This window comes from Odontesthes bonariensis, chromosome 1, assembly GCF_027942865.1.
Source record: "Odontesthes bonariensis isolate fOdoBon6 chromosome 1, fOdoBon6.hap1, whole genome shotgun sequence".
Taxonomy (NCBI): Eukaryota; Metazoa; Chordata; class Actinopteri; order Atheriniformes; family Atherinopsidae; genus Odontesthes; species Odontesthes bonariensis.
The window spans coordinates 32,306,111-32,322,278 of record NC_134506.1 but is presented as its reverse complement, the minus strand read 5'-3'; the positions used below and the strand labels follow the sequence as shown (position 1 = coordinate 32,322,278).

General features: G+C 38.5%; 1 protein-coding gene across 1 annotated transcript in view; it reads left to right on the top strand.

The window, feature by feature from the left end:
- The first annotated feature begins 1,136 nt into the window (after window positions 1-1,136).
- The window catches only part of slc12a4 (solute carrier family 12 member 4), a 25,327-nt gene continuing 10,295 nt past the window's right edge, over window positions 1,137-16,168 (top strand). Inside the window, exons 1-16 of the mRNA XM_075464633.1 lie at window positions 1,137-1,367; window positions 9,756-9,853; window positions 9,940-10,071; window positions 10,440-10,586; window positions 10,784-10,838; window positions 11,152-11,282; window positions 12,771-13,012; window positions 13,381-13,595; window positions 13,849-14,013; window positions 14,313-14,411; window positions 14,535-14,592; window positions 14,711-14,885; window positions 15,149-15,267; window positions 15,448-15,546; window positions 15,686-15,805; window positions 15,967-16,071. Of these exons, the coding sequence (XP_075320748.1) occupies window positions 1,232-1,367; window positions 9,756-9,853; window positions 9,940-10,071; window positions 10,440-10,586; window positions 10,784-10,838; window positions 11,152-11,282; window positions 12,771-13,012; window positions 13,381-13,595; window positions 13,849-14,013; window positions 14,313-14,411; window positions 14,535-14,592; window positions 14,711-14,885; window positions 15,149-15,267; window positions 15,448-15,546; window positions 15,686-15,805; window positions 15,967-16,071 (2,096 nt within the window). The 5' untranslated portion in view covers window positions 1,137-1,231. The remainder of the gene's footprint in view (window positions 1,368-9,755; window positions 9,854-9,939; window positions 10,072-10,439; window positions 10,587-10,783; window positions 10,839-11,151; window positions 11,283-12,770; window positions 13,013-13,380; window positions 13,596-13,848; window positions 14,014-14,312; window positions 14,412-14,534; window positions 14,593-14,710; window positions 14,886-15,148; window positions 15,268-15,447; window positions 15,547-15,685; window positions 15,806-15,966; window positions 16,072-16,168) is intronic.

The window sequence follows — 16,168 nt, the reverse complement described above, 5'->3', positions numbered from 1 at the left end:
TTAACCCTCTCTGGATACTGACAGTTATCTCATAAGAGTAAACTCTGTCAAATAACTCAGATGCAGATTGCAGAAATATCTATAATATTTTCATTAGCCTAAGTGGACTGTGTGTTCAGTAACTATTTGTTCACTCTCTGTTTGCCTTAGTTCAAATTCAGTTTAAAAGTAAACAGATTCAAGTGTATGCTGCTGTTTTCCTCTTTGTACCTTTACCAAATAAGTAGATTAAATCTTAGCTCTCTGGAAGAGTATGTTTTCAAATATGAAATGGTAGTTTATACAGAAAAGTTCAAATATTAAGCTTCTTCAACCCAAACAAAGTAAAAGCAGTCGACGTTTAATTCTCTGAAATAGTCTCCCTAATGACAGCTTTCTATTGAGTGTCTTTGATGTACTATTTTTATGGTTATAGACTAGCCTCTGCTCTTCGAAATAGGAGGGTAAACTTCTTTATTCACTTGTTACTTCAGTTCACTGCTGAGCTTCTCCTTGTAACTTCAACAGCATGTGGACCACCACACTTAAAAATAAAATGGCCAAATAACATACAGTTGTCATCTTTAAGTGAATAAATTTGCAAATTTGTGTGAAGAACCTGAATAGCCCTGGATTAAGAGTGCAATGACACCCAATTGTTCAGCTTTTAAACATGGAGGTGGGCGTGTGTTTATTCTAAGTCTGTCAAACATTTTTTTTTTTTAAATATCCCCCCTCTTATTTTTTTTCCACTCTGTGCTTCCAATTCAGCAACATTGATTATTTTCCCAACTGCCACGTTGCTGTCTGTGTATTTTGGGAAAAGCGTGCATACACAGAGGAATGTCTGTGTGAACCTTGAATGGTCAAGGACCACTCTTTTGGCTGTCATATCATTGGCTGTCATAAATTATTATGACATGCAGACAACAGGAAGGGGTCACATTCAGCATGACTCAAGAATGACAATACTAACTCCTCAGTTAGTATTGTCATTGCTCCACATATTCCTTCTTTTTGAGGGGGTGTGGATGTCCTTCTAAATCTCAGAGCCCTACATAGCCTCTCAGTTCAAACAAAAAACACAGGAGAGGCTGGCTTGTGGGCGGGGAGTATGACCATGCCCTCCAGAGGAAGTGAGCGCAGTGTAGTGGAATGTAGTTGCCATTAGTGGGAGTTGAGCTGAGGCTGGCTAACAGCTAGCCTGCTAAGTTGAGTCTAAGCTGGAGCCGCAGAGGAGAGTGATGAAAACATGCCTCACTTCACAGTTGTACCAGTGAAGGATCAAGCTCAGTCCAACTACGACAGTCTAGAGGGGCTTAACTGGGTTGATTACAGGGATACTGGACAGAACTGTCTTGACCAACAAGATACTGTTAGTTCTGATGGTAAGTCTCACAACTTTTCCATCTCATTGTCTCTCAGCTAGGACACAAAGTGGCTTTTTTGGAGGTTTTGCAGCTGAGAAAGTGTGTGCTTGAAGTGATACTTCATGAGCTGGGCCAAACTCTGCATGGGTAAGACTTGTTTTATCCTAAGAGTTATGAGCAGCTGGTTGAATGGTTACCATGGCAATTTTCCAGGACCAGAAAGTGTATTTCTACAGCAGTCTTTTTTTGACTACTTACTTTAGGTAAAGTTTGAAAAAAGAATAGTTTTTTGTCCTGGAGTTTCCTTTCCCCTCAGTGGGCTGTTTTTAAACCTAAACTCAGGGAAACATGAGTAACAAAGTGAAAACAATATAGGACGTTAGAACTGTGGGGGGAAAGATGGGGGTGGGGTTGTGTGAGTAAGGTTGGTGCTGCCGCTACAAGAGAAGGCCTCAAGTGGTTCTTCACACAAAAGATGGTGCGTTCTTTGTGCCTGGGAGGATTTCCTTTCATAAAGACTGGCTGCTAACAACACCGAGCCAAATTTCTCCCTCCTCGCCTCTCCGCCTCAGCATGCCTCAACTGTCATTCACTTGTTTCTCCTCTGAATTGACGTAGAAACAGAGAGGCAGGTCTCTGACAGAAAAGAAAGCAGCGAGAGAAGCAAGACAAGGAAAGAAGAACAGAGATGGTGCCACCTGAACGAGATTATGTGAATGCAGTGTAAAGTAATGTGGGCTCAAAAAGAGAACCAGAAACTTTTTTCTTCTCTCAAAGTAAAATACTCATGGGTGTGGCCTTCAAATTAGATGCCCACTCTTTACCACGAACACCCAAATATGGGCTGTGCACAAACCCACACAGTGACTTACCATATCCAGTTATAGTATGTCACTGTCTGTGTGACTGAATTCTTCACAAGTAAGTAACAAGTAGAAGATCTGAGTTTAATGCTGAAAAATGATTTAGTTGCCTGAGTTTCTTAGTTTCCACTGCACATCTGTGCATATGTGAGAGCATCAGTTTGAGGGTAAACAGTACCGCGCTGTTGAGATGACCCATCATTTAGTGAGCAAAGGGCTCAAGTACACTGAAATTTGAGAACGTAATAAAAAGATAAGATCTCAGCCCATGTTGCTACAGGCTGGTATATTTTTGGAATGCATGAAAATCACCCAGTAGAGCCAAATGACCCTCTAGTATAGTAGAAATGCAAACTAACATATTAAAGAATATCCCAACAAGTTGAAAACATAGTTTTTGATGATGGAGGAAAAATACAGATGTCCCGAAATAACCCACAGGGTGATGTTTTGGATGAGTTTCCTGCAAGCCTGTTGCTGTTTAACCTTGTCTACCTAATGCCATAATTCTCCCTAACTCACTCAAGGAGGGCTTCCTGAAGTGCGAGAACAATAACCATTAAACCAATGACGACTGACCATAAACTGAGGAGAGGTAGACAGAGGAGATGAGATTGTGCTTAATGAGGACAAAAGGGCACAGTGTCTTATCATTTAGTAAAAGTCTTTGATACTTTGATAAAGTTGGATAATTCATTTTTATAGCATCTGTTGTTTAATGTTAGAGTGACTTTGGCACATACATAACTAGATTTGTCCATCTTAAGTTTTCACGCAGTTTTACAGTATTTTGATGGTAAAAAAATGAGCAGGAAAGTGGTTAGTATGGTTAAAAATGTTCAAAAGTAGATGCACATACAGTATGTTTTCATCATGGGAGTGGTGGTTTTGGCTTTACATGCTGTGTCTCTCTCCATATGTGACGTGGGATGCACGGAGGAAGTGACACAGTGCAGAGTCTGTTCCATTTGTGAGCCCAGCTCTGTCAGCACAGGGCAGGACCAACATTGCGGTCACTGTAATGCTTTGCTTGAGACCCTGAAATAGCATTCATGGAGGAAAATGTGTTGCTGAAGGTTCTCGCATAAACATGCTGAAAACAGAGCATCCCTCTGAAAAAAATTCTGTCACTGTTATTAGTAAAGTCAATCAAAGGTTGATTGATCTACAAAAGATGTGAGAAGTTAAGAATATTCTTTCAGATTAGTTTTAAAATAGATTAGGTAGTTATCTAGATCTTGTCAAGCCTTTAAGTTAAAAGAAGACCTTGCAAAGTTTGGGCATGTGAGAAAAATTTGGTTCATATGTAACGTTTACAAAAGCTGCTGACAAAATATGTTGTTAGGGTTGAGGTTTGTTTAAACCTCCTCTGTAAAAACGAGGTGAAGTAAAAGTCAGATCTTTATAAATGCTCTGACTCCTTAAAACATGTTCAAACAATGAGCATGCATGGGCTCATCTGAATAGCTGCCTAACATTATCAAAGTCACAAATAATTCACGCCCAAAATAAGAAGAATACTGGAAGTCAGTATTTTAAGAAAGCAGTTTCTTTAACTTGTGATTTGATTAGAGAGTGGCAGTCCAATTGGGTTGCTGTGGTAAAGTAAACTTTACCAGAGGTCAGTCAATATAGTTTCCAAAGAGGCTATTCAAACCCCCTGTTTGACTTTAAATGGAGAATTTGAAAAACATTAGAATCATCAGAACAAAGCTTTTCCTGCCCCCCGCTACATAATTCAGCATCAGAAGTTGTCAAATAAGCATTGACAGTAAACATGGCTTGTGAACTGATGAAACTAAAAACTAACTTTTTGGATGATATATGAAAAGTTGTTTGGAGAAACATGTCAATGAAAAATATTTTTTGTTGACCTAAAAAGAAAAAACAGTATATGCAAGAAGGATAAAGAATGATGTTTTCAATGGCAGGTTGAAACACAGGTTGTAACATCATCAACCCTTAGACAATAGTTGAAATTTGCCCATATGCATATGTTCTTTGGATTTGGAACAGTTAATGTGGACTTGATAAGTTAATAATTAATTTGATAAGATGTTAGTTAGCATTTCTTTTTCCTGTGAATATAGAAATTATTTTCTAAAAGTCACAAAATACGTCTTACATCTCACAAACTTTTGTCACAGACAGCAGGCCTAATTAGTCAGCTATATTGAAATTCTAACAGGACGGAACACCATCAACAGTGGCAAGTAGTAGTATTGTCATGGCATTATCGCATTAGGCCTAAAAGCAATTGTAAATGCAAGATAACTTGTTGTTACTTGTTGGCAAACTTACAATCACACCCCAAGCACAAAGAGAAACTTTAGATTTCCTTTTTGACCTCCGATATTTGGCCTTTACTTGATTCTTGTTTTTAATGTATCTTTGTATGTTTACCTCATATAGACTGGTGCTTTACATGTAGATCTAGAGCTGATGGTTTGTATACAGACAAGACTGTCATTTGAAGCACCGTACAGATATTGATTAATGAGAGCGCTACGCCGATTCCTCTTTTATTCTTACTGGGATACCTGCTGTTAAATGAAATCATGTTACCAAAGGGTGCGGATTTGTTGACTAGACAGTCCAGAGGAGCTTATGAAACAACTGTGTGATTTGGACAATGCTACCATGTGTTGCCTTTCTGATTTTGGAAAACAGCGTGACCGCTCCAGTCACGCCAAGTGGCATGCCACCCATATAGCTCTTACAAGGTAAACATACTTTTGTGGAACAAAAATGTGGAACTGAGGACAGAGTTAGAACAAATTCAGACACATTCACACTGAGTACCACCCTTTAGCAACTCTTAAGTCTGAGTGTTAATGGTACTGCACAAGGATAGATTACTTCTAATCGTAGGTGACAAAGATCATCCCTCGTCTCGATTATCTTTTTATTTTAACACATATTTTCTACTCAGCCTATCTAGGAGTCTTGCCTCCAATCATCAGTCAAATTTGTTTTATGCATTTTCATGAAAGTGTCAACAGGGCAAGCCGGCAACTCAGAGAACTCTCTTTCTCTACCTTCGCAGCTTAATACAGACTAGAAGAAGACACGTCAAAACTATGCAGAAATGATTACTTGGTGCATTTTTGTTTGGTGCATGGTTAATGTCAACCTTGTGAAAGTTCTGGCAGTTTGTTGCTGCACTTGTTCTTTCAGATTTTGTAACACTGATGAAACTAAATGAAGAAAAAAAAAGTAAAAATATATCTGTTAGCACTGCTGGAAGTTTCTTCAGTTTTATTAAATTCCTCAGACAGACACAAGGTTTGTGCGCAGCACTGGTTGGAGAATCCTTAGAGGATAAGTGCATGCACAGTGACAATAGGGCGCCACTGTAATTCTTTTCCAAATGCCTTTATCTGTTCGTATTGAGTTTCATATTACACCTATTGATGCACAAAGACTTTAGACACATATCCATTCATATAGAATGAGTGGATGTCTATAGATTTTAAGAGAAATATAGCCATTAGATGTGTAATTCAGACCAACTGACACTTAAATATTGCCAAATTTGGGATTTAAAAAATGCCTAGGTTTAAGTCAAATACTACATGGAAACTGATATCAGTTCCTTACAGTTTTCCTCAGTTGAAGGATGTCGTTTGTGCAAGTAAAACTAGCTGTAGAGCAAACGCACAACTCTCAAATAATCCATTACAGAAACTCAAGTCCCATGCACAGACTACACTTCACTGTAGGTTTGTTTATCCATTAGATCTACATGCACTGACATCTTCGTTCAGTTCAGTTGAGCCTTTTTCAAAGTCTGCAGTACAGTACCGTGCACCCCTTCCCTCCCACCTTTACCCCCTGAGGTAATCAGACTGAGTTGCCATCCTCTCCTCATCATTAGCGCACATCAAAGCTAATATGTCTTGCTGCAAGTCTCAGCAGGTTAGCGTTCCTCAGCCCTTTTCAGATTCTACTCTGCATGAAACACAGCCATTACAGCATCCAATGATTATTGCTAAGGGCTAAGGTGGAGATAAATATAATATGAATTTAGAAACAGTTTTAAAGAGCGTGTCATGTTTTGAACAGTATATACTAGAAGTTTTTAAACTGATATAACATTTTTATTTTGAAATATGCTGCTTCATCTGATAGTTCATTGACTAACATAACAGCATATGTTAAAATATATTGTACAGGCCTATTGAATTTAATGGAGATTGTAGAGAATACATCATTCTTCTTCCATTTAAGTACCTACAGGTCCAAGAAACTAAGTATGTCATTTTATTTTAAATGACTAATCAATGTCAGAGCAAGTTGGACCTTGCAATACAATTTTCTGTCAATGGACTGGATAGAAAATGTATGGAAAATGTATGACATGTACTCAGCTTGCAGTGGAGTAACATTGCAGATGTACAAGGCATGCTACATTTACTATGCAACAACAGATACTGTTGCTTGAAAAATCATGGCAGGTTGGAGACACTTGTGTAAGAGGCACTAAGAATGTGGAGATGAAATTTATAAGCCTACAGATCTCTACTGAACTGAATATAGTGAGTTAGAAAGAACAAGCTCACCCTTTAACCATATGAGCTGCTGCCATCAGACTGTTGTATCATGTTTGCCCAATCCAGTGGCTCAGTTACATAAAATAGAAGTAGAAAAATGGATATGCACATAAATCTAACTTTAATCTAAGTATGGTTGGATCCTGTGAACCCACAAATTTATTAAATTGTTCTTACGCACATAAAGAAACACACATTCACATAAACACACCACCTCAAAGTGTGTGTGATCAGAGTTGTTGCCAGCTAACTCCAAATAGAGTGCACTGAACTCTGATGTCTCTGCCTCCCGGTGTTAAGTCTTAAATGTTTATTAAAGGGTTTTAGCAAAGAGGCTTTTTTCTAAACTTAAGAAGCTAATGAACAGTGATATTGTTTTCCAATCCGCTTAAAAAGTGCCAACGCTTTATTGTAAAGTTGTTTTTTCTTCTCTCCTTCTCTGTCTGACATATACAGCTTTAATCACAGGGAAATCTCTTGCAGTCAAGATAATGTTAAAGGATGTTGTACATATCATTCTTAAACCCCAATGCAGTTGCTGACGTAGCAGAGAAAAAGTTAATTAACACAAAATGCAGATTTTATTACATCCACAATATCCATCATTACATTACTTTCATACAGACAAAGCTTATGCTGTCACCGGTGATGCAGTTATTGAAAATGTTGTCCTCCGTTGTTAGATTTTTGTTTTCAAAATACTTAAAGATTAAGTTCTCTCTTCTGAGACACACTTCTGCCAATGTGTCAAGTATTGATCTTCCAGCTGTGACTGTTGTCTGGTTTGTGAGAGCACAAATGACATGTCAGCACATGTCGCCGTTCTGTGCACACTGCGTGGCTCTTGTGTGCCTTCATAACAGGCTAGTGAATTTTAATCTTTTTAATTAGACATTTAATGTGAGGGTATTAACTGCAGACCCCCGCTGTCTCCTCAGCCCTTTGTTAAAGCATCAGGGTAGTCATGTATAACACTACGTTTCAGGGCAGCACTGACTGAGCAGAGACCTCTGGCAGGAACTGTCTGGACATATATAACCTTAGGGTGATTTATACTCTTTATTTTCCCCTGTTTTTCTTTTTAGTTTTCTTTATCATTTTATCTTATTCACAGAAAAAGATCCCTTCAAAGCACTTTGAATCGCCCTGTAGTTGAATTGTGCTATACAAATAAACTTGCCTTGCCTTGCCTTACTATTGTCTCCAATACTGAAAGTTACATTAAAGCAACACTAGAGGACAGTATTGAGATGTAGTTGTGAGTGTTTTCAGAGACACAACAACAGGAATTTTGCCTTCATACTTCATAGTTTTTTTGGTTTTTTTTTTCACATTCTCGAGATTATTTAAACACTGTGCACCATAATATAAACCATATAATTGAAAAATCAATACATGATTATGATAAAGGTTAGAGTGAGTTCCCAGGAGGTGAATGCAAGTACAGTACCAGTCATAAGTTTGCACATATCTACTTATTCATACTTAATGGATAGTTATGTCCAATCTTTTGCTTGGTACTGTATGTTATGTCCACCAAAGTTATGGATACATAACCTTGTTTGTGTGTGGGTGTTTGTGTTTCTGCACGAGTGTGAATTACCACAGTTTATCCACTCCCCACCTCTCACCCCCCTTTCTGAGCTAGATCAGGCCCCTGAATGAGTACTCACCCAGGGTGACCGAGTGTCCTGGATAGTAATCGACAATTCCCCAAGCTAGAGCACAGAGTATACTCTCTTGCAGACAGCACACAGCACATAACTATGCTTCCCCACAGCATAATTAGCGGCAGTGGGACACAGAATGCAGGTGAGTGAAGACCTGCACTGAAGGTCATTCAGCACAATTGAGAATATATTATATACTTGGTAAGTTGGCCAGCTTGATTAATTCACGCTTCAAGTTGCCACCGTTGCTGAGATTTACATGCTCTAATAACTCGTGGTTTGGTCATTTCTTGGTAATGAGGTGTGTGCGTGCCTTTGAGTGTGTATGTGTGTGTGATAAGGCTTGTGGTGCTACTTTGCGTACCATAATTGCTCGAGGCACAGTGTTTATCTTAGTTTGAGCCTTTCTTCAAAGGCAAAATAAAAGGGAGTGAATTTTAATTATTTGCCTGTTTTATCACGTGGATATTCTGTTTTTGTTTTTTGGCCTTTTTCTGCCATTTCACAGTGTGAATTGTGTTTCTGAAGTTTACTGTTTCATGGAGATTGTCAAGATCTTTCAATCCTAATTAATAATGACCGTTAACAGCTGGGAAGAAAGACCATGAACAAAATGGAATTTGTTTTTCCTCTTATCAGTTACTATCCTGGCAATCATGTTGTTGTATGTTTTTATTTACTTTTTTGTTCTTACTGAGGGGGCTTTTATCTTGCCACATATTTCATAGTCTTTCAGACTGAGGTTTAAAATTTGCTCAAATTGAATAGTTTCTTGTTTTAGAAGAAATCGAGTTTAGAAATTGAGATGCAAATATAATTTTTCCAAACGTTTGATCTTGCTTTATTAATTCCAAAGCATATCCACCTTGCAAATAGACACATACATTGTCACTAAACGCTGTTGTTGACACTACTTTAATAAGTGCCACAGGTGAAAGAACCACAGCAGTTGTAATTAAAAATGTTACACTTTGTGCCAAATGCTCATAGATCTATAGTGTAGGCAATTTATCCTAAGTTTTATGCAAGCCAATGTGATTATCTACAAAAAGTGCAAAAGACAAATGTTCATTATAAATATGATTTAAAATTCTTAAACAGTATTTATTTTCATTTTTCACTCAAAATATTTCCCAAGCCTTGAATTGTCATTACCAAACTACAAACGGTCCATTAAACCAACATGTAACTGTTGTAAATGGGCTGCGCAGCTATTTTTAGAATTATTGTAAATTTTCTTGGATATTTCACAAAGCAATGTTGTTATCTTTGCTTGGCGACAATTTAGTTTGAGCCATGTTTTATTTCTCACGCTAACAGGACATGGGAATCATAAAGAAGACAGCCCCTTTCTCAGTAGCGCTGATTCTCCAGGCAAGAAAAATGACTTCTATGACCAGAACCTGGCTTTGTTTGAGGTTTGTAATTTTCAGACTACAATTTTTAACTAAATGATGAGCTCAAATCCATCTGAAACCTATCTTCAACTTCACTCTTTTAACAGGAAGAGCTGGACATCAGGCCAAAGGTTTCTTCTCTGCTCAGCCGCCTGGTCAACTACACCAACATCACTCAGGGGGCCAAGGAGCATGAAGAGGAGGAGAGTGCTGAGGCGTCACGCAGGAAAACCCCCAAGGTCAGCAGTTATGGAACAGCAGGAGGCCACTATATTGAACTTTTTGTATAATGTCTACACTTGGCCTCTTGAGCTTTGGAAACTTTATACTCCTCTGCTGGCTCTCTACCTGCCTTCTCATCCAAGTTATTAAGGCTTGTTGATAGATTGTGTATGACTTTGGACACTCTGCAGTTAGACTGTGCCCATGTAAGACCAGGATACATGCAAAGTGCTGATAACATGATTGAATGACCTTTAAAAAGTACATCAATCAATACTAACGATCACTATGCTTGTTTCCTGAAATGTCATGCTCAATACTCCCCACTATCTCTTTTCTCCTGTTTTTCTGTTCTCCCCTCTCTCTGTCTCTGTCTTTTTTTCAGTCCCCCAACATGGGCACTCTGATGGGAGTCTACCTACCATGTCTCCAGAACATCTTTGGCGTAATTCTTTTCCTCCGACTGACATGGATTGTGGGAATGGCTGGCATCATACAGTCCCTCCTGATTGTCCTTATGTGCTGTTCATGTGTTAGTATGCGCACATGTGCTGAACACAGATACACACTGGGTTATGCCAAGTAGCTTATACCACCAATGGGGACCAGCATTTTATTGCCAATTGACATGTATTGCTGTTGAATGTTCACACAACACTTACAAGTCTAAATGTCAACTGTATGTGTATTCTGCACAGTATTTATCTAAATTTCTTCTTTCTGTCATAGACTATGCTGACAGCCATATCTATGAGTGCCATCGCTACTAATGGTGTTGTTCCAGGTACTACTTGGAGCCCTGACATTCCTCCTTTGTTGCCTGAACCTAAAAAGTCTCTTGTCATACATTTATGCCGCATCTGTTTTTCACTTATTCTGTTTACACAAGTGACATTATTATGACTAAAGACTTGCTTTTGTGTTTTGATAAATTATCTCCTCAGCACTCTGAAGTGCAAAATATCTTCTTTCTTTCTTTCTTTGCATAGTTTTCCTTATAGGGCCAACAAAAACTTACATCATGTACAGTGTGAGGTAAACACTTGGGAGAGTTGCAGTGGCGCTTTGTTCCTGAAAATTGTTCTTGTGTTTCATAGCTGGAGGGGCATATTTCATGATCTCACGCTCACTCGGCCCTGAGTTTGGAGGAGCTGTGGGACTGTGCTTTTACTTGGGCACCACCTTTGCCTCTGCGATGTACATACTGGGAGCCATCGAAATCTTTTTGGTAAGGTATTAAGAATAGTTTTCATACATTCTGTCCTAACTGACAGTTTAATGCCTAAATAAGAATCTGAAACATGCTATGTTTAATTTAAGTTTATTATATATCAAAAGTAAATACATCACTTTAAAATATCTGATGAAAGTTATGTAATTTAAATTTAGAGCAATTCCTAACAACTCAGTTCTTTCTTACTTGAAAAATAAAGTATTTGCTTTTATGAACAGTCAACGACAAAAGAACAAAACACAAACGTACAGGCCTCAAAGCAATACAACAAAACTGAAAGCGTCCATTCTGATACACGGTAGAGAACCAGTGATCAAAAGTCAGGAACGCTACCTTTAGAAAAGAAGTGCAAACGAATTGAAAAAATCATTTTTTTTATCTATCAAAAGGTTAAATTTATTCAGAAAGACTGATATCTAACTAAATTTCTGTTCTCTCAGCAAGAATCAGGAACCTTGTAAGAAGCTTGAGTACCACAGATCGAAGCAGCAGTGGCCCTTTACCAAAAAAGATAGGCAGTGAAAAAGCTGCAGAATCTAGCTTTGAAATACAGATAGACTTGTGTTTCAGATTCAGTCAAATGAAAAGAAAAGTTATATGAATTTCTGTCACAGCTCAGACCATGTGAGGGTTTTTACCCACAACATTAATGAACATTGTCCAAATAAAAAAAATTCAATAAAAATAACTTTTATACATGGAAACGCAAGATTAAATTTTAAAGAGCTTTAAAAGACACTCTGTGGATATTGGGAGCAGAGTCTTTGGTGTGATGAAACCAACATAAATTTGTTCAGCCCAGGTAAGGTCCAGCATAATTTCCGTGAACCTGGCTTGGATTCCCACAGTGAGGGCCTGATTCTGAAAGAGGGAGGAAATAGATGGTGGGGTCTGCATGTCTGCAAAAAGTGTTGAGAAGATGACATTTATAGATGTCACCATGAAAGATTGTTGATACAAAATACAATATATAAAATACTGGCTGACAGTATGCAATCCAGTCTACAGAGCTTGGAAGAGGAAGAATATTCCTACATGATAAAGATCCAGGGAGATTTTCTGAAAGAAAATAAAGTAAAAACTATGAGCTGGCCAAGTTAATCACCTGATCAGAATACAGTAGAATACATTTGGTATTTTTCAAAGAAATTGCAACAGCAACATAACTTCCCCAGCATAACCAGTGATAAAAATGTTTTAAACAATGAAAGATTTTGATCTCAGTTATGGAACATGTGCTGATACCTTTTTGGGGCCTTTTTATTATTGGTAAATCTTGGTTAATCTGTGAATTAATATCCTAATGTTCAAATAAACCAAAGTCATGAAATTATGAAATGGGTTATACAACTTGGATTATCTTATATTCAAGTGATAATGGACGAGGATGTACTCACGTCTGTTTTGTGCATCCTTCATTACATTAATTTTGCATAGTGTGTATATGCATTAATTGTCTTGCTCTTATTTTCTTCTCCTTAGAAATATCTAGTACCTCAGGCAGCCATCTTTCACGCCACAGGACAACCCAGCAGTGACAGTGCCTTGCTGAACAACATGCGGGTCTATGGTTCCTTATGTCTCAGCTTGATGGCTGTGGTGGTTTTTGTAGGAGTCAAATATGTCAACAAGTTGGCCTCCCTTTTTCTGGCCTGCGTCATTATCTCAATTGTTTCTATCTATGCTGGAGCAATCAAATCCATGACTCATCCGCCAGAATTCCCGTAAGTGCTGTAAAAATAAACATGTGTCCGGACAGGATGTGGTGTGACTTATGTGAAACCTTAACACAGATTTAGGCTTTTATGGGTGCATATGCTCCTGCATCACTGTTTGTTTGTTTTCTTGTGCTATAATGATTTTGTCTCCTATCTGCAACTAATTACTTGCCTACAGGAATATCTCTCCATCATTGCTCTTGAAGCCATAGATCATTCTATGACAATAGGAGACAATGTGTGGAAATAACTCTGATTAATTGTTTGTCATGACAATAAATAAGAGCCGTGTGATGATGATTATGACGACGTACATGGGGAACTACTGTTGATTAACGTAATGATTTAAACTTCTGTCCACATTATCACTGTAGGATATGCATGCTGGGCAACAGGACTTTGGTTAGAGATTACTCTGACGTGTGTGCTAAAACTGTAATAAGGGACAACATTACAGTACCAAGTAAGCTGTCGGAAAGGTTCTGCCTGCCGGGCAACATGAGCAGTGTTCAGTGTGATGACTACTTTATCCAGAACAATGTGACAGAGATACAGGGCATCCCTGGACTGGGCAGCGGGATCATCAGAGGTAAAAATGACAAGAAACTGAACCATGCAAAACCATGTATGTGCTGTATGTATTAAGGTTATAATACTTTTTGAACATTAAACCAAAATTTTAATGATCATACAAATCGACATTTATGATGTGGCATATTTAAGACGTTATTAAAATCGCTAAACTGAAGCTTTTGTGTATTCTAAAATATCCCATCTCATAGAGAGACTTGGAGTCTAGTTTAAGCCAACTGTTTACTGTACATATGTGTTTTCTCTAACAGAAAACATGTGGGGCAACTACCTGCAGAAGGGGGAGATCTTGGAGAAGGCAGGGCAGCAATCAGTGGATGCCCACAGTGCCATGGAAACCTCTATGAACTATGTGTCAGCAGACATTGCTACATCCTTCACACTTCTTGTGGGGATCTTCTTCCCATCTGCCACAGGTATGACACAGTGTTATAAAGTATAGTTTTTATCACACTAACCTAAATCTACAAATTCGGAATATGGTTATTCTAAAATCCATTTAGACCTACTTTTGGTGCATCATGAAGCTATGGAAAGTCAGGGGTGATTTTTCTGTCTATAAAATTCCCATTTTGGAGATTAGAAACAGCAGTTTGGAGATGTCAGTGTGTTACAATAACAGGATTACGTTTTTAACAATACTGTAATACAGCCACTAGATGGCACTGTTTAACTTTTTTGCATGTCCCTGGTTTATTTGCTCTCCTTTTTGCAGGTATCATGGCAGGCTCCAACAGATCTGGTGATCTTAGGGATGCTCAGAAGTCCATCCCTGTAGGAACTATCTTAGCCATTACAACTACGTCACTTGTTTGTATCCTGTCTTTTTGGTGACAGCACCTTATGACTGTCAATCTTGTTACTCCAAAGATAATAGGAAAGCAAATTTGAACAACACATTTGTACCATCTTAAGCTCCTTAACCTTCTGTGTTCAGATTTAAGTTCTGTGGTTCTGTTTGGGTCTTGTATTGAAGGTGTAGTCCTGAGGGACAAGTAAGTTCAAATGTATACCACTTGATTCAATATATACTCTCCACCTTATGTGAATGTTTACTTCCAACCATAACTTGATTATATAAGCCAGTCATCGTCAATCAGCATTCACTTGCAGGTTCGGGGTTGCTGTTCAAAAGAATCTTGTTGTGGGGACCCTCTCCTGGCCATCTCCATGGGTTATTGTCATTGGGTCCTTCTTCTCTACTGTTGGGGCAGGCCTACAATCCCTAACCGGTGCTCCACGACTTCTACAGGCTATTGCGAAGGACAACATTATTCCCTTTCTAAGGGTGGGATAATACAGACTGCTTACATTCCTTTTTACATTGTCTCAAAAGTATAATACGCATATCCATATGTATGTATGTGTGTGTGTACATATATATCTGTATGTATGTATACATGTATATGTATAGTCTCTAACTTTGCCTGCCTGAAATGTGCTAGAAAAATTTGCATGCCAAAATATTTGACATGCAAACCTATTTGAATATATTCCTGGACTAAACAAGAAGTGATTTGCATTGACGCATGTCAAATTTTTTAATCGTAGGTGTTTGGTCATGGAAAGTCCAATGGAGAGCCTACATGGGCACTGCTGCTGACTGGTCTTATAGCTGAGCTGGGGATACTTATTGCCTCACTTGATATGGTGGCTCCCATCCTTTCCATGTAAGCCCACATGTCATTGCCACATACAGAATAGAATTAGCTTATACTGTGCGAACAGGCTCCCCCTTTTTCATCAGCACCCTCACATGTATGACGAATATTTATTTATCTTACAGATGCATTCCTATATTATCCACTTTAAATGTGACCCATTTTTTTTGTTCTTTCCTTTTTCACCAGGTTCTTCTTGATGTGCTATCTCTTTGTAAATTTAGCCTGTGCAGTACAGACTCTTTTACGTACACCCAACTGGAGGCCAAGGTTCAAGTATTACCACTGGTGAGTAAAGGTGTTGTATCTTTATGCTTTGTGGTATGTTCTAACTACTTCATGCCATTTGCAGCAACCACGTTGTGCAATAAACCAGCAGTTATTGTTCTATGCAAACATATAATTTTAAGATGTATCAAACCCACAGGGCTCTGTCATTCCTTGGCATGAGTATGTGTTTGGCTCTTATGTTCATATCCTCCTGGTACTATGCCATAGTGGCCATGGGCATCGCTGGGATGATCTACAAGTACATTGAGTATCAGGGGTATGTATGGTTTGGGTGTCTTACCACAGTAAACTCTGATTAGGTATATTTTAAGGATGGCTGTGTCTATTTCAGGCCTCTGCATATCTCTAGTTGATGCTTACGGAAAACTGATCATTCTATCTATATTTCCTTGTGTTTCACTCACACCAAAAAATCAGAGCAGAGAAGGAGTGGGGAGACGGAATAAGAGGACTATCCCTTAGTGCTGCACGATATGCCCTGCTGAGACTAGAAGTTGGACCTCCCCACACCAAGAACTGGAGGTACAGCTGCTCCAGCAGGGGACTAGTGTATTTCCTCACAAACAAACCTGGTTTACGTCATGGCAAAAAATGTGGTATCTGAGCATTATATTTTGAC